The 22,859-nt window shown below is 51.6% G+C and overlaps 3 protein-coding genes across 3 annotated transcripts; 1 reads left to right on the top strand and 2 right to left on the bottom strand.

The window, feature by feature from the left end:
- Positions 1-1,845: 1,845 nt before the first annotated feature.
- LOC120649642 (BTB/POZ domain-containing protein At5g66560-like) lies at positions 1,846-4,746 on the top strand. Its single transcript, XM_039926490.1, has 4 exons — positions 1,846-2,212; positions 2,307-2,376; positions 2,584-3,903; positions 3,996-4,746. The coding sequence occupies exons 1-4, from the start codon at positions 2,100-2,102 to the stop codon at positions 4,533-4,535; spliced, it is 2,043 nt and encodes a 680-aa protein (XP_039782424.1). The 5' UTR covers positions 1,846-2,099; the 3' UTR covers positions 4,536-4,746.
- On the bottom strand, positions 4,570-5,837 carry LOC120649643 (pentatricopeptide repeat-containing protein At4g14050, mitochondrial-like). Its single transcript, XM_039926491.1, has one exon. It carries the CDS (start codon positions 5,745-5,747, stop codon positions 4,818-4,820), a length of 930 nt encoding a protein of 309 aa, XP_039782425.1. The 5' UTR covers positions 5,748-5,837; the 3' UTR covers positions 4,570-4,817.
- A 14,581-nt stretch (positions 5,838-20,418) lies between these two features.
- Positions 20,419-22,492, bottom strand: LOC120648486 (xyloglucan galactosyltransferase KATAMARI1 homolog). The gene has a single exon (XM_039925256.1). The coding sequence runs from the start codon at positions 22,187-22,189 to the stop codon at positions 20,528-20,530; it is 1,662 nt and encodes a 553-aa protein (XP_039781190.1). The 5' UTR covers positions 22,190-22,492; the 3' UTR covers positions 20,419-20,527.
- Between the last annotated feature and the right edge of the window lie 367 nt (positions 22,493-22,859).

Below are 22,859 nucleotides of genomic sequence, written 5' to 3'. Positions count from 1 at the left end.
TCGGATCGATTCGCCGTATCTCGCGGTTATGAGAGCCTTGATCTCTTGGTCACATCGTAGAAAGGAAATGGAATATAATGAGATGAGATGCAATGAGGGCTGATGTATTGCTCACCTTGATTGTTGTAGATTGCAAAAATCCTAGATTATTAGTGGATCTATCGATGTAAATGGGAGATAAAATTTGAAAAGAAGGACTCACTTCTAGTGCTTTTCTGCAAAACCAACTACTAGCCAGAAAACCTTGTATGTCTAGATATGTGGGCTAAATTATACCCACTGGTCGGGTAAGACTTGCTGTGTATTAGTATACTCAGGGTTTGTTGCCACAATTATTTCAAGACACCCCGACGTTGACTTCTGCCCCTGCAGTGTTAAGTTCATCCGCCGGGATGCAGAGGGGTGGGAGGTGGAGGAGCGAGACCCTTAGGTTAGGGAATTGTCGGGTTGTACACTTGATGGCAGAGTGTTCAGCCTTTCTGTTTTGCGCAGACCGGTCTGACCGGTGGTGTCGGTAGGGTAGCACCGACCGGTCCAAACGGTTGGATGAACCGGTCTGACCGGTCATGGTTAGTCAGTGCTTTTGCAGGCTAGTGTAGTTGTAGGATCTAGTCTATTCGAAATTCAGTGTAAAGTTTGTAAATTATGCAACTCTTGTAAATTATATATATATATATATATTTGAACTCGGGTTGTAAAACCTAATGTTTTGTGCTCATATGGTGTCTGTATTTTTAAGTATTATGTTGTGCTTGTACCATCTGCGCCCTCCTTCCTGGGGGACTACCGGTGTTGTTTCGATCGGGCCGTGAGTTGAGAAAGGATCGCCAAATTAAACTGTTAAACTAATGCGACCGATGTGTTCAAATGACGGCCATTACATTTAATTAAAATTTTAATTTGACAATTCCGTTCCAAGGAACATCCCCAGCAGGGGCAGGGGCGCAGGGCACGCCCCCACGCACACACCATCTCTGGCCTGCCACCACCGGCACGAGTGCGAGGTGGCGACACAGAAGCCACCACCCTTTTCAGGCGAGGGGGAGCAAGCGCCAGGCGGATCTGGGGCTCACCTTCCAGTGTTGTTGCCTTGTGGTTGTGCAGCTGTGATCTCTCTCTTCCCCACCCTAGCAATGGGCAATGGCGGCAAACATCTTTCCCTCTCTCATGCACGGCGGCACAGCACCACCTCCGGTATTGATGACGGCACCACGCCTCCGCATTTATTATTCCGATCTGCAGGCAAGAACCAAGCAGCAGCGGGAGTTCAAAGTTTTTTAAACTTCCAGTCCAAAAGAAAAGGTTTTGAAAACTTGAGAGCACGCACCTTGGCCTTGAGCTGACAAAAAAGGATGCCTGGATCATATGGCATTGGCATGGATGCTGGTTTCAAGGAGTGAGAAAAATCTTGGGTTCTGGATAAAAAGGAAAAGAGCGATCTTTTTACCACGAGATTCTGTCATTCTTCTCGTTGTTAGTACTTAAACTGGCCTGCCTCGCTGTGAGCTGCGTTAAAATAATGGTGCTGCTAGTTTTCAAAAAAAAAATATTGCTGCTGACCAAGAACAGTGTCTGAATCATTTTAATACTCCGGCCAGCAAGACAACGGTCTTTAACTCATTGGTGAATTGGAAACCAGCTTGTTTTGTACTTTGAGATGTTTGGAGCAATTTGAAATTTGACTTTGGTCAGGATGCGTGTGAATTGGTTCGGTAGAAACCAGGGCCATTCCTATCTTTTATGGCAGAACATGACACCATGAACAGATCATGAGAGGCGGATCTTACAGTGAGGGACTGTACTAAACCAGTGGTTAAACAACGAGAAAGCGAGTACGGGGCGGTTGGATAAACAAAGGACTAATGGAGGATACGTGCTTTTGAGGCAACAGGCAAGCGCGAGGGCTTTCAAAAAACCAAAAACGCCATCTTGTCTTCGTCTTCCCCACTTGGGAATCCTTTACTCCCCCCACCGGGATAGGTAGGACACCATTATTGCGACTCGCGAGCGAGCTCCTCCCCTTCCCTGATTCCCACGAAGCACAGTCCGCTCGTCCTCCCGAGAAATGCCTCCCCGTTGCTGGTCTTGAAAGGATTGCTATGCAAGAGAGGAGGAAGACCGCGCGGGAGATGGCTCGTGGGGAGGAACGGGAGCGGGAGCGGGGGCGGGAGCAGCAGCAGCCGGCGGCGGCCGGCTCCAAAGGCCAAGCATGGTAAGTGAAGCAATTGCTTTCGGTCTCCTTTTACCTGCTTGGTGATTTGCTGTCCTGTGATCTCTGATCTGATCTGCGCGTCTGTGGTCTTCAGGTTCTGCACCACAGGATTGCCCAGCGATGTCGTGATCGAGGTGGGCAACATGACCTTCCATCTCCACAAGGTTGGTGAATCTTGCCTCCAATCCTTCAATTTTACGGGGGTGTTTTTTTGTTCAATTCTCTGTTTCATCTTATCTTGCTAATCCTGTCAATGTCTTCACCATGAGTTGGTGGTGCCGTCCACTTCTTAATCTCGAGCTGCGAAAAGTGTGGGAAATTCGGCACTCATTGATCCCAAAAGTTGGCTAAATCCGGTGCCTTTCTTGCAGTTCCCGTTAATGTCACGGAGCAAGAAGATTCACGACCTCATCACGAACAAGGAATCACGCGAGGCAGCCCGGGGAGACACAGGAGGGGAGCCAGAAGAAGATGCCGGGGAGATCAGAGAGGAGGAAGTGGAAGTGGTGCTGGAGGAGGATGAGGAGGCGGACGCGCACCGCATCCGCCTCCCGGAGTTCCCCGGCGGCGCGGAGGCGTTCGAGCTGGCCGCCAAGTTCTGCTACGGCGTCAAGCTCGACCTCACGCCGGCCACCGCCGCGCCGCTGCGCTGCGCGGCCGAGCGCCTCGGCATGTCCGACGACCACTCGGACGACAACCTCATCTCCCGCGCCGACCGGTTCATATCGCAGACCGTCCTGAGGAACCCCAGGGACGCCATCCGCGCGCTCAAGTCCTGCGAGGGCCTCCTCCCCCTCGCCGACAACCTCGGCCTCTTGTCGCGCTGCGTGGACGCCATTGCCGCCAAGGCCGCCGCGTCCACGCCCACGGCGCTCTTCGGCTGGCCCATCGCCGACGACGCCAGGGCCGGCGACCGCCAGCGCCGCAAGAACGGCGCCGCCGCCGGAGCCACCTGGTTCGACGACCTCGCCGGTCTGTCCCTGGCCACGTTCACCCGTGTCATTGCCGCCATGAAGGAGCGTGGCGTCGGCCCGGAGGTTATCGAGGGGGCTCTCATTGCGTACGCCAAGCGGTCCATCCCCGGGCTGTCGCGAACCGGCCGGCATGTCGGCGCCGCCGCCACGGCGGCCGCGGCACCGCCGCCGTCGGATGGGGACCAGAAGGCGCTTCTCGAGACCGTCATTGCCAACCTCCCCGAGGAAACCATCAAGAGCAGTGCCCACACCGGCACCGCCGTGGGCGCCACCGCGGCGCGCGTCCTCTTCGGCCTCCTGCGCACGGCGAGCATCCTGCACGCGTCCGAGGCATCCCGCGACATGCTCGAGCGGCGCACCGCCGCGCGGCTGCCGGACGCCGCCGTCGACGACCTGCTCATCCCGAGCTACTCGTATCTCGTGGAGACGCTCTACGACGTGGACTGCGTCGAGCGCGTCGTGCGGCACTTCCTGGAAGGCCGCGGCGTCGCCGAGGAGGGCAACGACGACGAGTGCAACGAGGCGGAGACGCCAGGCAGGGAGGCTAGCCGACGAGCCATGCTTGCCGTGGGGCGGCTAATCGACGCGTACTTGGGGGAGATCGCGACGGATGCCAACCTTAAGCCGGACAAGTTCTGCGACCTCGCCTGGGCGTTGCCGGACGGCGCTCGCGTGTACGACGACGGCCTTTACCGGGCTGTCGACATCTACCTCAAGGTTGTGAGCTCTCGTGACCTTGTCACTTGCAAACACGTGAGGCATTGTCGGTGCTGATGCGTGTGCTTGTTTGGCTGCTGCTCTCCGCGCAGGCTCATCCAGGGCTGAGCGAAGAGGAGAAGGAGAAGGTGAGCGGCGTGGTGGACGGGCGCAAGCTGACGCTGGAGGCGTGCACGCACGCGGCGCAGAACGAGCGGCTGCCGCTGAGGACGGTCGTGCAGGTGCTCTTCTTCGAGCAGCTCCAGCTCCGCAGGGCCATCGCGCGGACGATCATGGCGAACGAGGGCGGGGCGGCGGGATCGGGGGAGGAAGGCGGCGACAGCGACGGTGGCGGGACGTGGCGCGTGGCCACACGGGGCAACCAGATGCTGCGGCTGGACATGGACAGCATGCGAAGCCGCGTGCAGGAGCTCGAGCGCGAGTGCACGAGCATGAGGAAAGCCATCGAGAAGATGGACCGGCGAGGTGGGGCGGCGGCGGCGGATAGGGGAACACCGTCGGCGGCAGATGGGAGGTGGGGCTCGATGGTGACCAAGCGGTTTGGGTGCAAGTTCCCGGCACAGGTCTGCCAGTCGCAGCAGCGGACGGTGGTGGCACGGCCTCGCCGGCCACGCATTGAGCAGAGCCCATGAGCTCTCGCCGCCACACCGAGACTTCATTGTTCTGTTCTCTTGATTCTTTGCTTCGATTTGTGAAAAATTCAGAGTTTCCCTTGCCTAGCATCGTGTCCTTTTTCCAAGTTCTACAATTGAATTGCGCATTGGCAATCGCTCAGACTGGCCAAACAAATTGTTTCATCCAACTCTCGTCACTAGGAAGTGCTACAATTTACATCTTGGTCTAGAGTTTGAGCTACGGCAATGGAGGAATTCGTGGGATCAATGTAGTTGTTGGCTGGCAAGGCTCCCGGATCCTCACCAGTAGTCTCCGCAGGAGCAGACGCCGTCCTTGAAATGGTGGAACCGCTTGTTGTCCCTGACGACGATCTCGCGGGCGGTGACCTTGGCGATGAGCTTGACGGCGTTGTGGCAGTCCCCGCAGATGCGCAGGTTCTTGATGACCCGGAGCGGCGTCCCCGGCGGCGTGCTCACCAGCCCGAACGCGATGGCCAGGCGCTCGCTGTGGTACATGAGCGCGCGGGCCTTGGCGCCCTCGTCGACGTCGTGCAGCACGTGGCGCGTGTCCGGCACGTACCCCGCCGCGCGGATCTGCTCGTGCAGCTCCCGCACCTTCTCGTACGCCTCCCGCCGCTTCGCCTGCGCCGCCGCGGCTTCGTCCGCCTTCCCTCTCCTCCTCCTCCGCGGCGGCGGCGGCGGCCCCTCGAGGACGCGCCGGGCGTCGCCGCGGGCGCCGAGCTTGAGGTACAGCGCGGCGAGCCCGTGCAGGATGGCGGGGATCGCGGACGAGGGACTGGAAGCGAGCAGGCGGTGCGCGCGCCTTAGCACGGCCAGCGAACGCGCGTCGGCGCAGGTCCGGAGGAGCGCGGCTTGCTCTGCCGGCTCGAGCTCGGCTCCGCCTCGTCGGAGCATTTGGTCGAGCAATTGAACGGCGGCCTCCGGGTTGGGTCCTCGGCACAGCCTCCCGAGCTCCTCGCTGTCGAATCTGCGATCGATGGGCTCGGCAGAGCTGGTGCTAGTGGCAGAGGCGGCGGCCACGGGACCTGCGAAGTGGAGCGCCGGGCCCTCACGGTCGCGGTGGTGGCGAGCAGCCGTGTCGGCCGGTGCGTGGAGGCCGCTCCGGCTGCGGCCATGGATTCCGAGACGTGAGGGCGAGTTGGTGGTGAGAGAGGGGGGTGGAGAGCTGCGACAGGCGGCCGGTGCTGCGAGTCTCGGAGAAATCAGCATGGCTGCCGGCGGTGGGAAGCCTGCCGGACTGGGTGGAGACGGGGAGCGCGCAGATATCCGATTTTTTTTATTTTACTTAGAATATCCGATTTTTTATTTTACTTTTTTTTTATTTTTTTAGAGTACTTTTTTTTATTTGAGAGAGGACGAAGATATGCGGCGAAGCCGCGATTGGTGGGCTGGGCTTGCTGCTCGGGCGTTGGAGTATTATCCTATGGCCCATCATGCTACTTTGTTTTTGTGCCGGCCCATCATGCTACTTATACCATCTCATATTTGTTGAAGGAAACCTTTGTTGAATTGCAAAGCCCATTGTACTCAATATTCCGATATAAAAAAAGGAATAGTAGCCGTGCCTGGCCCATGGGCTATACACTGTTCTAATCACCATTTCTCTATGCAGGCTTCATCGTTCTTGTTACCAGGGGCGGAGCTATAGCTATTGGTCCGGTGGCTTCCCTGAAAATCAGTGGACAAATACTGTTCTGCATTCGAGTGTCGTGACAGATGCGACAGGTATACATAACTTGGTGACTGATTACTATAAATCTCTCTTCCAATCTCACGCAGGTGATAGATTTGAGGAGCTACTCCAACAAATTCCCTCCAAGGTCAGTGCGGATATGAACCTCTCCCTGTTGGAGGAGTACTCTGATGAGCAAATTAAATCAGCTCTTAATAGTATGGGGGATCTGAAAGCCCCGGGTGCGCCCCGGGTGCCGATGGTATGCCTGCTTTGTTCTACAAAAAATACTGGGGGGACTGTTGGTGAAGATATTGTGAGAGAAGTAAAATCGCTGCTGAGTGGTGGTGAAATGCCAAAGGGATGGGATGATAATGTTGTGGTCCTCATACCAAAAATTGCAAACCCAGAAAGGCTGAAAGATCTGCGGCCAATCAGTTTGTGTAACGTGGTATATAAAATTGCGGCCAAAGTGCTAGCAAACCAGCTGACGGTAATACTACCTGAAATAATATCGCTAAATCAGAGTGCTTTTGTTCCTGGTCGTCTGATTACCGACAATGTTCTACTTGCTTATGAACTCACCCACCACATGCAGAATAAGAAGAGAGGTACACGGGGGCTGGCAGCTCTTAAGCTTGACATGAGTAAAGCATATGATCGGGTAGAATGGGAGTTCTTGAGGAGAATGATGTGCAAATTGGGCTTTCAGCAACGCTGGATCGAAGTGGTGATGAAATGTGTGACGACTGTAACCTACCGAGTCAAAGTAAATGGTGAGCTCACTGAAGAAATAGTGCCGGAGAGAGGGTTGCGTCAGGGTGATCCCTGTTAGATAACTAGGATCACACAGTGCACGAATCGAGTAGGATTTCTCTTCTTTTCTTCACATCAAGTGCAAGAGTCCCTAGATCTATTGCATAAACAATAAAAGAATGAACACAGTGAGGAAGTAGAGAGAGACCATCACCACCAGTGCTTGAACTCGATCCGGCGGCCATCTCTGGTTCGCTGATGATGATCTGCTCTAGGGCAGCGACGAGCGGTGCAGTGGCGTCGTGAGCGTAGCGTCGAAGTCGAGGGCGATTGCAGGGGCGACGGTGTCGACGGAGTTAACTGCAGCGGCGGCGGAACTTCCCACTGCTCCAGCGCCCCCCTAGTAGATCGGCTTAGGGTTTCTGTGGGTGAGGGTGTAGGCGGCGCGGCGAACCTTGTGCAACGTGCCCCGGCCCCTCACCCCTTTTATTTTGGCGCTGTGCAGCGGGGGCCCACCAACCATTAAGGGTTGGGCGCCCCCGATCAGGGCGCGGATTAAGGCCCTAATAGACCGTTGGGTCTATTAGGAAGGAGATCAATCCAATATTCTCCCCTTTGATCTCACTTTGTACTTTAACTTTATACTTTAACATGAAACCTTTTTCCTTTAGTTGTTCCATCACAGATTGATAAATAGAGCATGCTTTATCGTCACGGTCCAAGACCGATAGACTCAACAGCTACCATATACATCACTGTTTTGAAACAAATTCTTTATGTTTTGGGCCCTTTTGTTTTCCAGAAATCACAGACTTTCCCTTAAACCCATGCCGGCTATGTGTTCCATGAACACATTGGGTGGTAAGCCTTTAGTGAGCGGATCCGCAAGCATTTTCTTTGTACTTATATGCTCGAGTGTAATAGAGTGATTCTGGATTTTCTCCTTCACAACATAAAACTTTATGTCAATGTGTTTGGCAGCACCACTTGACTTATTGTTGTGAGCATAAAACACTGCTGGTTCATTGTCGCAGTACATTCTGAGTGGTCTTTGAATACTGTCTACCACTCTTAAACCGGGTATAAATTTCTTTAACCATTCAACCTGCCCTGAGGCCTCATAACATGCTACAAATTCAGCATACATCGTCGATGATGCGGTGACGCTTTGTTTGGAGATTTTCCGCGATATAGCTCCCCCTGCGAGTGTGAACACATAACCGGACGTGGACTTTCGGTCATCGATGTCCCCCGCAAAATCCGCATCTGAGTACCCTTCTATCTCTAGGGAATCGGATTTTCTGTATATTAGCATGAGGCCTTTTGTGCCTTGCACATAACGTAATGCTTTCTTTACCATAATCCAGTGTGCCTGTCCTGGATTACTCTGATATCTGCCAAGTATCCCGGTAACAAAAGCTAAGTCAGGGCGTGTACAAACTTGAGCATACTGTATGCTTCCTACAGCTGAAGCATATGGAACTGCTTTCATTTGATCGATCTCATACTGGTTCCTGGGACATTGAAATTTCCCAAATCTATCGCCCTTGACTATTGGAGCAGGTGAAGGCTTGCACATATGCATACTGTATTTCTTTAGAACTTTTTCTAAGTATGCCTTTTGTGACAGTCCTAATACCCCCTTTGTTCTATCTCGGTGAATTTCAATTCCCAAAACAAATGAAGCTTCACCGAGATCTTTCATATCAAAATTTGAGGACAAGAATTTCTTTGTCTCCAGTAGCAGACCAACATCACTACTAGCAAGTAGAATGTCATCCACATATAGGATCAGGAAAATAAATTTTCCACTTCTGAACTTTGCATAAATGCAATTGTCCTCCTCATTTTCTTTAAAACCAAATTTTCTTATGGTTTCATCAAACTTTAAATACCACTGTCTAGAGGCTTGCTTTAATCCATAAATGGATTTCTTTAAGCGACACCCCATATGTTCTTTTCCTTTCATGATAAAACCTTTTGGTTGTGCCATATAAACATTTTCATACAAATCTCCGTTAAGGAATGCCGTCTTTACATCCATCTGATGTAACTCTAAGTCATAATGTGCCACCAATGCCATTATAATTCTGAAGGAATCTTTACACGAAACCGGAGAAAAAGTTTCGTTATAGTCTATCCCTTCTCTTTGCGTAAAGCCTTTTGCCACGAGTCGTGCTTTGAACCTTTCTACATTCCCTTTGGAGTCATGTTTTATCTTGTAAACCCATTTACAGCCTACTGTTTTGGCTCCTTTAGGAATTTCCTCTAAGTCCCAAACACCATTGGAACTCATTGATTTCATCTCATCTTTCATAGCTTCCAGCCATTTGGATGAGTGAATACTTCTCATGGCTTCTTCATATGAAGCGGGATCACCCTCCATATGAACCTCTTCTGTATTATAAACTTCATAGTCGCTAGAAATAGCCGACCTTCTTTCTCTTTGTGACCTTCTAAGGGCCACTGCTTGTGGCACATTTTGTGCCTCAACTTCTCGCACATTTTCCATAAGGGGCAGTAGCACCTCCTCCTCATGTCCAACCACGGGTTCAGGCGGTTCCTGGATGACAGGTTCCAAACCTTCGCTCACTGTTGGTATGGGTGGAGTTGCGACAGGTGTTGACACCGTAATAACTGGAATAGTTGACGCAGCAACAACCGAAGAAGGTACTGACGTCACTATTTCAGGAACTTTTGGTGCAGCATCAACAGGTAGTGAGAAAAATGGCTCTTGAATCATAGGAGTAGGCACATACACCCGCTTCTCCTCAAGGTCAATTTCTCTAGGTACCATGCTCCCCCTGATCATTCACTTTCTAGAAAAACAGCATGTCTCGTTTCTACAAACTTTGTATGTCTGTCTGGGCAGTAGAAACGAAAACCTTTCGACTTTTCAGGATAGCCTATAAAATGGCAGCTTACAGTTTTGGAATCCAGTTTTCCAATATTTGGATTAAACACTTTAGCTTCAGCTGGGCTCCCCCAGACCCGTAGATGAGTCAGTGAGGGTTCTCTTCCTGTCCATAGCTCATACGGCGTTTTGGGCACCGATTTGCTTGGCACTCTGTTGAGAATATGGATGGCGGTTTTCAACGCCTCCATCCACAGACTCAATGACAATGAGGAATAACTCATCATACTGCGCACCATATCCATTAGTGTACGGTTGCGCCTTTCAGCTACTCCATTTTGCTGAGGCTCCCCCGGTGTAGAGTATTGGGCAACTATACCATTTTCCTGTAAAAACCTTGCAAAAGGTCCAGGAACTTGTCCATAAGGGGTATGTCGACCGTAGTACTCCCCTCCACGGTCTGATCTTACTATTTTAATTCTTTTGTCAAGCTGATTTTCAACCTCAGCTTTGAATATTTTAAATTTATCCAATGCTTCAGATCTTTCTTTAATTGGATAAATGTAACCATAGCGGGAGTAATCGTCTGTGAATGTTATGAACGAATCATAGCCATCCACACTTTTCACAGGAAACGGTCCACATATATCAGTGTGAATTATTTCTAACGTTCCTGCACTTCGTTTGGCACCCTTTTTAATTTGCTTTACAAATTTTCCTTTAATGCATTCAACGCATTGTTCAAAATCAGAGAACTCTAGCTGTGGAAGAATTTCACTTTTCACTAATCTTTCAATTCTCCCCCTCGAAATATGGCCTAAACGACAGTGCCATAATTTCGATGAAGTACCTTGAGTTCTCTTTCTTTTCTTTGTTTCTTTCTCTGACAAGGATTCATTCACATTCACATTACATACAGAATGCACTTTATCACGCATAGATAATAAATAAAGATCATTGTAAAGGACAGCATCACCAATACAATTATTATCAAACCATAGTTCACATTTGCCATTGGCAAAATGACAACCAAAACCATCTGTGTCTAAGCGTGATACACTGATCAAGTTTCTTTGAAGCGAAGGAACAAATAAAACATCTTTTAATACAAGCATGAAACCATTAACTAGCTCGATGGAGACATCGCCAACAGCTTCAACATCTGCTTGTACTCCGTTTGCGACTTTAATGTGTCTTTCGCTTCTTTGCGTAGTCCTTGTCGAACGGAATCCCTGTAAAGAATTTGCAACATGCACAGTTGCACCAGAATCAATCCACCAAGTAGATTTAGAAAACTTTAAATACAGGAATTCATTAACAAATGAAATTACATTCTCACCATTCTTTGCCATTATCATCTTTAAATAAGCGGGACAATCTGCTTTGCGATGCCCCTTGTCAAAACAGTGGAAGCACTCATCTTGAGCTGGAGTGCGCTGTTGCTGACGCTGTTGCTGATACTTCTGTAGCATAGGGGCTTTGTCTTTAGCTTTAGAGGAAGAAGCAGCTTGGAAAGGCCTTTTCTTGTTATTATGCACAAAATTGACAGACCCACCATTCTGTTTCTTGAGTCTATCTTCCTCTTGTGCACACATTGCAATTGCCTTTTCCATGTTCCACTTCTCTGGCTGTGAGTTATAGTTTACAACGAACGTTGCAAACTCTTTTGGCAGAGAGGCGAACACCAGGTGCACCATAAACTCTTCTTTGAGATCCAAGTCCATTGGTTTGAGCTTGGAGTTCAAAGCACACATCCCCATGATATGATCTCTTATCGTACCGGCATTGCCATAGTACCTTTTTGTGATCAACTGCTCTATGATCTGTGTAGCATAAGTCTTTGAAGAACCAGTAAACTGATTCTTTATCTTTGAAAGGTACTCAGCAGCTGAATCACACTCTCCAATTGAACCCAAAATGTTAGGATCAATTGTGTTCTTTATAACTGCCACACATTTCTTGTTGGCGTTATTCCACTTTGTCTTTTCGAGATCATAAGCCATCTTTAAGGGAGCATAGTCCCTTTGCTTTTTCTGCCACTCAGCATCAGTGTCAGATTCCCCTCTCACTGGAGCCGGTGGCTCAGTGGGCTTTGGAGTGGTGATCATCTCATCCACCTCTCCACAGACGAAAGCGAGATCAACCTTCTTGATCCATTCGCCATAGTTGTCTCCTTTTAGAGTCGGGATGCAACTGATGAATCCCATCAAGTTCATCCCCGCTGAAAATTTCAAAAAATAGTGAGAACATAATAACAATAATTGCATGTAAAATTCCAACGTTGGTCAAAATAGAACATACAACTGTTTATGCAATTAAATCTATATCACCGTTGGGCAGAAATAGAAGTAAATGCACAAAAACTATGAAATTACAGTATTGTAATTAACAACGTTGGTCAAAAAATTAACAATACCATAATGCTCAAAAATAATCTTTTAACCATGCTCTTAAACTTTAATTGTCTCGTTGGTTCGAATTAAAGTAAAGAGCAACTGTAATGACTTTTGCAGCGGAAACAAGTAGAAAATTTCTATTTTCAGAAGCAATACTGTGAACTTTTAGTTCTAAACAATATACACGTTGGTGCAAAATTGAATAGAGATCAAATTATAAACAAATTCATGCAAAATACCATTGAAATTGCTTCTGGAAAATAGAAAAAATGATAAAACATTACACTGATCATTCGGCCCAGCGGCCCGCGGCCTGCTCAGCCGCCTCCTCGTGGGCCCGAGGCCCGACAGCCAACGGCCGGGCCGCCGAATTGGCCCGCCGCGGCATCCCTCTCGGGCCGCTTGTGGCCCATTCGTCGCTCGGCCACCGCCGGCCGTCGGATCAAATCCGACGGTCGTCCGGTCTTTTCGCCTGAACAAAACCGGCGACGCCGGCGTCGTCCCCTCAAACCCTATTCCATTCTTCCCTCTCCCTTCTCTCTCCACGCGGAAACGGCGGCGTCTCTAGCCACGGTGACCGGGCGGAGCGGGCGGGATGGCACCGCCGCGGCTTGCTCGCCGGTGTGCGCGCTCGCCAGAGGGTGAGCGCGCCACCGTCGAGCCGGCCGAGGACGGAGCCATGCTCTCGAGCCCCGCACACGCGACCCCGTCGTCCCGGAGCAGCGAGCAGGCGGCTCCACTGTGCCGCGAAGTCCGGCGAGCGGCGGCGCAAGCGCGTCACACGCACCGGCAACGGCAGTGGCGCGCGGACCAGGTAGGTCCCACGCGCTTTGATCTCTAGGGTTAGGGTTAGGGTTTGACTGTTGAGTTCGATTTGCCATCGATTCGATCTGTTCTTGCTTTGATTCTATCGATTCGAGTTGCTTTTCTTTGACTGTTGTTTCGATTCGCATTCGAAACTATCTTTCCTGACCTCGATCTACACTTGTGTAGCGCGACTGATACCATTGTTAGATAACTAGGATCACACAGTGCACGAATCGAGTAGGATTTCTCTTCTTTTCTTCACATCAAGTGCAAGAGTCCCTAGATCTATTGCATAAACAATAAAAGAATGAACACAGTGAGGAAGTAGAGAGAGACCATCACCACCAGTGCTTGAACTCGATCCGGCGGCCATCTCTGGTTCGCTGATGATGATCTGCTCTAGGGCAGCGACGAGCGGTGCAGTGGCGTCGTGAGCGTAGCGTCGAAGTCGAGGGCGATTGCAGGGGCGACAGTGTCGACGGAGTTAACTGCAGCGGCGGCGGAACTTCCCACTGCTCCAGCGCCCCCCTAGTAGATCGGCTTAGGGTTTCTGTGGGTGAGGGTGTAGGCGGCGCGGCGAACCTTGTGCAACGTGCCCCGGCCCCTCACCCCTTTTATTTTGGCGCTGTGCAGCGGGGGCCCACCAACCATTAAGGGTTGGGCGCCCCCGATCAGGGCGCGGATTAAGGCCCTAATAGACCGTTGGGTCTATTAGGAAGGAGATCAATCCAATAATCCCCTCTCACCATACTTATTTTTGATATGCGCTGAAGCTTTCTCATGTCTCCTAAATGCAGCTGAGGAAAGGGGTGAGATGACTGGTGTGAAAATATGTCAGGAAGCTCCAAGTATTAACCATCTATTGTTTGCAGATGACTCACTGTTACTCTTTCAAACCAATGAACAGAGTGCAGGGCATCTACAAAATATGCTTTCTTTGTATGAGAACTGCTCGGGCCAGATAATAAACAAGGAGAAGTCGTCGATCATGTTTAGCAAAAACACCAGAGATGCGGATAGAGCAGCGCTCATGTCCTCACTGGAGATTGCTACTGAAGCTCGTAATGAGAAGTATCTTGGTCTTCCGGTGTACCTGGGGAGCTCCAAGACTCAGTCTTTCTCATATCTAAAGGATAGAGTGTGGAAAAGAATTCAAGAATGGAAGGAGAAGCTGCTGTCGAAGGCAGGAAAGGAGGTGCTCATCAAGGCTGTGGCACAGTCTATTCCCTCTTATGCTATGTCGTGCTTTGACATCACAAAAACCTTGTGTGACCAGATTGGGTCCATGGTTATCAGGAAAATGAGAAAAAAATGCATTGGTTGTCCTGGGAGCGTTTGTGCCAAAGAAAGAGGAAGGGTGGACTCGGGTACAGAGATCTACATCTGTTCAACCTGGCCATGCTGGCCAGACAGGGGTGGCGTCTCTTAATGGATCCAACTTCATTGTGTGCTCAGGTTTTGAGAGCAAAATACTTTCAGTGGTGATCCCCTTGCAGCAGAAGAAAAAACTGGTATCTGATACACTTGGAGAAGTATTGTTCGTAGTTTGCAGGCCTTGAAAAAGGGGCTGATATGGAGAGTAGGAGATGGTTCAAAAATAAACATCTGGTGTGATGCGTGGATACCCAATGGCACCATGCGGCGGCCAATCACACCCCAAGGGAGAACAGTGTACAATAAGGTTTCAGATCTCATTGATCCGTACTCTGGCTTGTGGGATGAGGAACTCATCAGGAATATTTTCTGGGAGGAGGATGTAAAACACATTTTGGCCATTCCAATCAGACATGGCAGAGAGGACACGCTAGCTTGGCATTTTGATGAAAGAGGCATGTTCTCTGTCAAGTCAGCTTATCATGTGCCGGAGGATTCAAAGGAGAGGGAGAAAATGAGACAAGTGGGTCAGTCGAGTGCTACCCCTGCTGGGAAACATGGGGTTCAGTGGCAAAAACTGCGGAAGTTAAACTGTCCACCGAAGGTGAAATTATTTTTGTGGAGATTGGGCCATGACAGCTTACCTTTACGCCTGAATATTATGAGAAGAGGAATGGACATAGATACTAGATGTCCTGTGTGCTGGCGCCTAGATGAGGATGGGGGCCATTGCTTTCTAAAATGCAAGTTGATGAAAAGGTTGTGGAGGCACATAATTTGGAGAATATCCGTATGCAACTACTAGCCCTGGGTAATGCAGGAGAGGTGGTTAACTGTATTCTGGCTATGAAAGAGAGCACCAGGCTCTTGGTCATTGGCTTATTGTGGGGTTGGTGGAATGCCAGAAATAAGTGTAATGCAGGAGCAACTGAAATCTGTGGAAGCAATCAGCTGTAGTGTGCATGAGGTGATCTCTGAATATGGTCATACAATGACCAAAGCCAGTCAGGCAACCACCACTGGCAGAAGATCATGGACGCCCCCCCCCCCCCCCCCCAATCGATGTCCTCAAAATTAACTGTGATGGAGCATTCAGAGCTGCGGAGAAGGATGGAGCATGGGGCTTTGTTATCAGAGATAGTGATGGACAAGCAATTGTGGCGGGTTCAGGTCGCTTGCCTTTCGGTCACTGATGCTTTATCAGCAGAAGGGGAAGCATGTTTGGCAGCTCTTGAAGCGGCTATGTCCAGAGGGATCTCACGTGTGATCATTGAAACCGACTCGATCAACTTGGTCTCGGCTTTGGGTACAAGTGCTTTCGACCGGGCGTCGGGAGGAGCAATCTTCAGTGAAATTCGCTCTATACTTAATTTGCACTTTGTTCATGTAGCCTTTTCGGCAATTCCTAGAGTTTGTAATGGTTGTGCTCATGAGCACGCTCGTACTGGTCTTTCACGGGACCCGGATCTTCCATGTGTATGGGATGATCCCCTCCCAGTCTTTGTAACAAGTCTTTGTAACAACTCTGGTGGATTGCGACTGTGCTGGTCCAGAGTGTGCCTAAAAAAAGGACATCGCTGGCTCATGGCTCCGCCCCTGCTTGTTACTGCATCATCATCATCTATCTAAATCGTGGAGTGACGCATTGAGGAATCAGGAGGTGTTTCCTCCCTCACCTCCATGACCCACGTGATGATCGCCGCCGGCCCGCCGTCGCGTGGTCCACGGCGTTCCCTAGAGTCTCCAGCCTCGACCTCGGCTCCGCGTACACCAGCCTTGGTAAGTCGGCTGTCGCCTGTCGGCATCAGCCCCGATCACGATTCTCTAGCCGGTCAGTGACCTAGCTAAAAAAGCATTGGATGGAGTGGTGTTTTCCATGTATGAATCCTATAGCTCGGACGCAGAGTTAATAGACTAGAAGCTGAAACAAACGGGCCCAACTAGTTCATTTTCACGCCATATTTGAGGCGCCGATTTCCAGCGCCTAACTTTGAGTGCCGCCGCACCTGCTGCAACGCCAGCCCGGGCGCGGCCCTAAGGCGAACCGTGTGCTGCTGCTCCAGAGTCTTGCAGCGAGGGGTGAGATTAACGTGGACGGTGCTAGGGATCGAGTCAACGAGTCCAGGAGTAGGGCAAATGTTAGGAGTCAACGAGTCAAATCATCACACAAAGCAAAATAATCTTTTTTTTGTTGCAGAATAATTTTTTGTCAATTGTTCCATAACATAAAAAATTATTCCGGCGACAAAACACGAGTGATTTATTTGTTGGGCCAGTTTTAAGTACAAAATACGAAATACTGGAGGAAGTGGGCTGCTGTGAAGGCTCCGCTCGGAGTCACATGACTCCGAGCAGCTCCCCGGGAGTGGTGTCCGAGGCTTCACGGTACCGTCGTGGAGGATGATGTACGATAAACGGGCCGAGCAGGAGCCAGTGCCAGTTCCCCGTTCCCGTTCCCGTTCTCCCTTGGCCCAAAATCTCCAGGCAAGGGCATGGCGCGTTGCTAACGCGCGCTGGAGGAGGACGCCGTGCAGCATCTTTGATTAATTGCTTCGTGGACTACTCTTATACTATAATAGTCGTGGGGGTTGTTTGGACTTGGTTATGTGAATTGTGGACACTGAACTTGTATGTCTAATTCTCTTGTGATTCTCTTATGGTATACTCCCTCCGTACTTGTAAAGGATGTCGTTAGGATAAGATTTGAGTTAAACCTTATAAATATAAAACATGAATAACTCTCAAGTGGTTGAGTTCGAAAATGTGAAAAATATATGAATAGATTTGTCTTGAAAAATACTTTCACAAAAGTATACATATATTACTTTTCGTTAAATATTTTTATAGAACAAGATATCAAAGTTGTGTTTTGGAGATCATGTTGCTGTCCAAAATGACTTTCTTTACAGGAGTACTGGTATTTAGATTTTTTTATTAATTGTGGATAGTGCACAGTGCTGAACTGCTGATGGACTGGTGTGCTTACGTAGTATTGTGTCCTGTGTGCGGGCTGTAGGTTGTGGTACTAGAATGCGGGGCTTGCCCAGTGCTCCGTACCCAGCAACAGCAATCAGTCAAGTGCAATAGCACACAGAATGTCACAACTCACAACCATGAAGCACTAGCACAGACGCACAATACAAGTCGTACCCAGCAACAGCAATCAGTCAAGTGCAATAGCACACAGAATGTCACAACTCACAACCATGAAGCACTAGCACAGACGCACAATACAAGTTTGAACATATAATCGTGATCCCGGCTTAAGCTCGGGCTTTGCTAATGCGCGAGCGCGCGCTAGGAGGAAAACTAGCAATCGGCTTCCGACAGCAGTATAATGTCCCTTTCCGGAAATATATTCTTTCCTTTTTCGGCTTGTGACGCTTCCGCGCTCACGCACGCGCCATCACACATGCAGACACAAACCGCAAGGTAATCGCCTACGTTACTCGCAAGAGAACACTACCGCCGATGGTCCAGTGCTGCGTCTCCGTTACTCATCATAGTACAAAAAAAGAAGCAAAATATTTATTAATAAAACAAAGAAAGCTCTCAATATATAACTTTTCTTTAAAAATATATAACTTTTCCTATAAAAAAGTTGTATATAACTCATGCAAAAGAAGAAAAAATTATATATATAACTTTTCCTATAAAAAAGTTGTGTATATAACTCATGCAAAAGAAGAAAAGATTATATATATAACTTCTCCTATCAAAAAGTTGTGCATATATATAACTCATGCAAAAGAAGAAAAAAGATTATATATAACTTTCAGTAAAAAATTGTGTATATAACTCATACAAAAGAAGAAAAATTATAAGATGAGAACATAAATTATGTACTAGGCAATTATACCCGTGCGTTGCTACGGACAAAGTTGATATAAGTATCGTATACGTATTAGTGCCCGTGTGTTAATTTGTAGGAATCTACGTGATCGAGTCGTGGACGGAGGGGGTTGATCCGACTCGCATACGGGATGGACTAAGGCCCACCTGTCTATAACATAGACGGACCAAACCAACACACCAAAATAAAAATTTGAGTGAAAATCTTACTTGCTTTAGTAATAGATATATAGATATAGATATAATATTTCCATTGCAACACAAAATAAATAAAAAAGCAAGCACCTCCGGTCCTTGTCTCCGGCAGCTGAAGAACGCAGCAGAGAGCGGGACCCTACTCTCCGCGCCGACTAAAACAAGAGATGAGAGAGAAGGAGAATGGAAATCTGAAAGGGAAAGAGAAGATCCGTGTCACCGTGTGACACGGAAACTGGATGGATCACGTGGATCTCGGGTGGGTCCCCATAAGCAACCGCGCGAGTGGATAGGTCGATCCCTCGAATCGCTGCTAGCGATCGACCGCGCAATTGGATTTGCGCTTAAGGTCCCGCTTTCCAACCGTTTTCGCTGTATTTTCGTTCGTATTTATTCGTTTCCGTATATCTGGTTATCCGCTCCCGCTCCCGCTCCAGATCCCGTTTTCGGTCAGAAAATGGTAAGAAACAGGTTCCCGCCCGTTCCCATCTTTTTTTTTTCAACCTAGCCACGTCGAGGCCGGAGTAGAACTGCATGGAGGCGGGCAGGCGGCGGCGGCGGCGAGGCAGTCGCACTGCTTCGTTCATGCGGCTGTGGAAGATGCGGAGGGACGCGTGCGCACGCGGCGCGCTCACGGATACCGGCGGGCGCGTGGACACACGGCAAAGGTGGAAGTAGACGTACTACCAGTATCAGGAGCCACGGCAATGGCGGCGAGAGAGCATGAGCGGGTCCTCTCCGTGGTTACTGCGGCGCCGTGTCGTCGCGGGCTTCAGAGGCCTTTGCCAGAGTAGTGCGAGCGTGCGGCAGCCCGCGAGACGACGGCAACGCACGTGCTTACGAGTAGTAGCACCGATCGAATGGAATCGCGCTCGCGCCTGATCGAGAAACCGAGGCTGCACGCGCCAGGAATCATCGGATCCCCAACCGAGAACGAGAAGAAGAATTCCGCAGACGGATCTAGTGTTGGATCGCCCTTCTACTGATTTGGTGGCGATCTCGGCCGTCAGCACCGGCAGGAGGATCGGCCGCGGAGATGCGCGCGTCGGCGTCGCACTCGCTTCGCTGGCCATGGTCAGCTCAGCATCGCGAGGGGCTGCACTGCTCCGCGCTGCCTGAAGAGTTGACGCGGGGTTAAAAATTCCTTTCTGGATCGTGGATCAAGAGCAGTAATGGCGAGCATTAATCAGGCACGCTCGGTCTTCGGGGCGCGCGCGATCGAGCGTCGGAACGTGTCGCCCCGCCGTCGAGGACGCGACGCCCCCCTGGCATCCTTCGAGGGGCACTGACAAACGTGACGCTGCCCGGAGCCCTGAGGCTGAAGGAAAGCCAGCCGCAGGCAGGACGTCGCGAACGGGGGATTTCACCGGCGCGCCGGCCGGGGCGCGTGATCTGATGCTGAAGCAATGGATGGAGGAAAACGGAGGGCGCAGACGTGCGCGGCCGGCGGCCGGCCTGGGCAAGTGCAAGGAGCCTCACCCCCACGACCACGAGATGGGGATTTATTTATTTTTTACGTGTTCGCGACAGCAATATGAACTATGAGGCTGTGCAACAGAATCGTTGAGTTTGCTTGCTCCTCAAGGTCTGATAATCGAATTGCAATCTAGTACTACTACGAGTGTCTGTATAGAAAATCAGAAGCTTTATGTGCTAGTCTCAGAGTTCAATTGTTCAAAGGATCGGAGTGTCAGATTCTAGAACTTGTCTTGGATTCCATGCATCCACTCTGGTAAAAACTAAGTGATGGATTTGCAGTTTTCTTAAGTTAATTAGTCATATAAAAACTTCTCGTTACATACTGCTTCTACGTATTACATTAGCTAGTCTATGGTTTAACGTTGTTGTCAGTGTATAAAATCATATGGAGAGGCAGATCAACGAGGTTCCACGTTGTGGCGCAACACGCATCTTGCGATTTTGCGCTACTGGACTGCTCGATTTTGTTAACTGACAAAAATGAGAACTCAGCTGTAGACAACAATTAATCTTCTATATTCGAATATGAATCACAGGTTTGAAACCTAGGGCGAATATTTCATTTTTTTCAACTAATAATATCAGTAATCAGCTAATGAATCCACTATTCTGCACTTGTTTTCCTGGGCACGCCGACGACAGAGCTATTGATCTCGGCCGCCTGCACCGATTGTTTCGGCCGGAATCTCGACTCCGTCGAAGAGAAGAGGTTCGGAGGGTCCTCGGTGACCGGGCCGCCGCTGTCGACGTACTCGCCCTCCCTGATCCGCGCCACCGTGTGGAGGATCCCCTCGACGGCGATGTCCACCGCGTCCTTGAGAGTCTCCAGCCTCGACCTGGGGTCCGCGTACAAAACCCTCGGGATGAGCCTGATCACCTCCTCCCGCATCCGCTCCACCGTGGCCGGAGGGATCGCCCGGAGGACGGCCTCGATGCTCACGTTGCGCTGCCGGACGTCGGCGTCCGGGATGTACACCGAGTACTTGTGGTGGTCGCCGGGGAGGTGCCACCGGTACTGCTTGTACGCCGACCCCGTGTGGAAGAACACCGGGATGCAGCCGGCCACCATGGAGTCGAACGCCGACCGCCGCGTGCAGGTGTCGCCGGGCGGCTGCAGGCAGAAGACGGTCTTCTGGAACAGGCGCATGATGTTGCCGGGGGTGTGGCACTGGGTGCTCCCGGTGGCGCGCGCGCACCCCAGCATGGTGCAGGCGCCGGTCGCCTTGCACTGCGCGATGACGTGGTCCCGGACCCGGATGTTGATGGGGACGTCGGGCCGCGGCGCGCCCACGAACGCCATGAGCCACGTCCGCCGCTGGGCGCGCACCCTGTCCTGCCACCGGAGCACGTCGGCGTCCGACCTGGGGTGGAAGTAGGTCGGGTACGGCACGGGGTAGTCGCTGCCGTGCAGCATCGCGGACTCGAGCACGAGCACCGACATGTTCCGGCCGGCGGGCATGACGAGGAGGTCGTTGCCCCAGTCCGGGTCGACGTTGTTGCTCCTGCGGAAATCCCACCCCGTCCGCCCGGCGACGAGGAAGTGGTCGCGCCCGCCCATGCGCCGCCACTCGGGGCGCGCCATGAGCCACTCCGTCAGGTCCACCGACGCGGCGTCCCGGGTGGCGTTGTCGTAGCCCCAGTGGTAGCGGACGAAGTCGAAGCCGGCGTAAAAGGGGACGAACACGGCGGAGGCCTCGGCGGAGTCGGTGGTCAGGCACTCGTACTGCTTCATCCGGTTGTGGAAGATGGCGTCGAGGGCGAACTGGTGCGTGTCGTACCACCCGGCCTCGCTCTTGATGACGCCGTCGATGCGGTCGGCGAGCGGCCGGCCGAGGCCGTCGTTCCTCAGGAACCGGCACATGTCCGCCCAGTGGTCCTCGGTCTTGCGGCAGTTGCGGATGATGTCGGCGTTGAACCGCGGCGGCAAGTCGTGCATGTACACGTACCGCCCCCGGCAGGCGTCGCCCCCGCCGACGGTGCGCGGGCGCCGCCGATCCTCCCCTGCGGCCGCCGGGAGCGCGCTGGCGCTGGCGGAGGAGGACGCGGACGCGATCTTCTTGAGCTGCTCTTCCTGCCGGAGGAGGAAGCGCCGGCAGTCCTCGCAGTCCGACGCGACGGCGACGAGGGACGTGTGCGGCGGGGATCTTACGGCCGGGGCGTGGAACACGGCGGCGTGGAGGTAGACCATCAGGAGCCACGAGAGGGCGGCGAGCAGGAGGAGGCGTGGCAGCCACCGCTTGCCGCCGTGGGCGCCGACCCTCTCCATGCTGCTGCCGCTGCTGCTTCTACGCCGTGCCGTGGCGGGTGTGTGGTTTAAGGCCGCATGCGGGAGCCCCGAGCCCGAAATGGCAGCGCGTGTGGAGGCGTTTGCCGGTGTGTGCCCAGAGTTGAGCTGCAGAGCTCTGCAGATGCGAGGATCGAATCGAATCGCGGCCAGGAGGAGACTGCACACGAATCGTCGAATCAAACGCTAGCTACCGGGGGAGCAAAAAAAGAATTGACTGGAGATCCGCGTCTCGGCGCGGCGTTGGGCTGATCGCTGGCCATGGTCGGCGTCGCGACGGGTTCACTGCACATGGGTTTGCACTCTGCTGCAGTCGAGCTGCAGGAGGATCGAGATCAAGAGTTATTAATCGGTCAAGGCCTGGCCTGCTCAGTCGTCGGGGATCGAGCGCTCGGATGCGTCGCTGCTCGCATCTCCGAGCGCGTGCAGGGCGCCATGGCATCGGCGCGCGCGAGCCCCGGAGCCGTGACTCCACCGCCGCGCCGGCCGGGCCGCGTGACGCTGAAGCAACGGAGGAACGGACGACGGGGAGCGCCGTGCTCGGCGCGACTCGCTGGCAGCGGCATGCGCGGTGCCACACAAGCATTCAGCATTTGGTTTGCTTCCCCGTCGAGGTCTGATGATCCAACGACAACTGACGAGGTTCTGCATA

This window comes from Panicum virgatum, chromosome 9K, assembly GCF_016808335.1.
Source record: "Panicum virgatum strain AP13 chromosome 9K, P.virgatum_v5, whole genome shotgun sequence".
Taxonomy (NCBI): Eukaryota; Viridiplantae; Streptophyta; class Magnoliopsida; order Poales; family Poaceae; genus Panicum; species Panicum virgatum.
The sequence above is the reverse complement of the archived record's forward strand: the minus strand, read 5'-3'. Positions and strand labels throughout refer to the sequence as shown.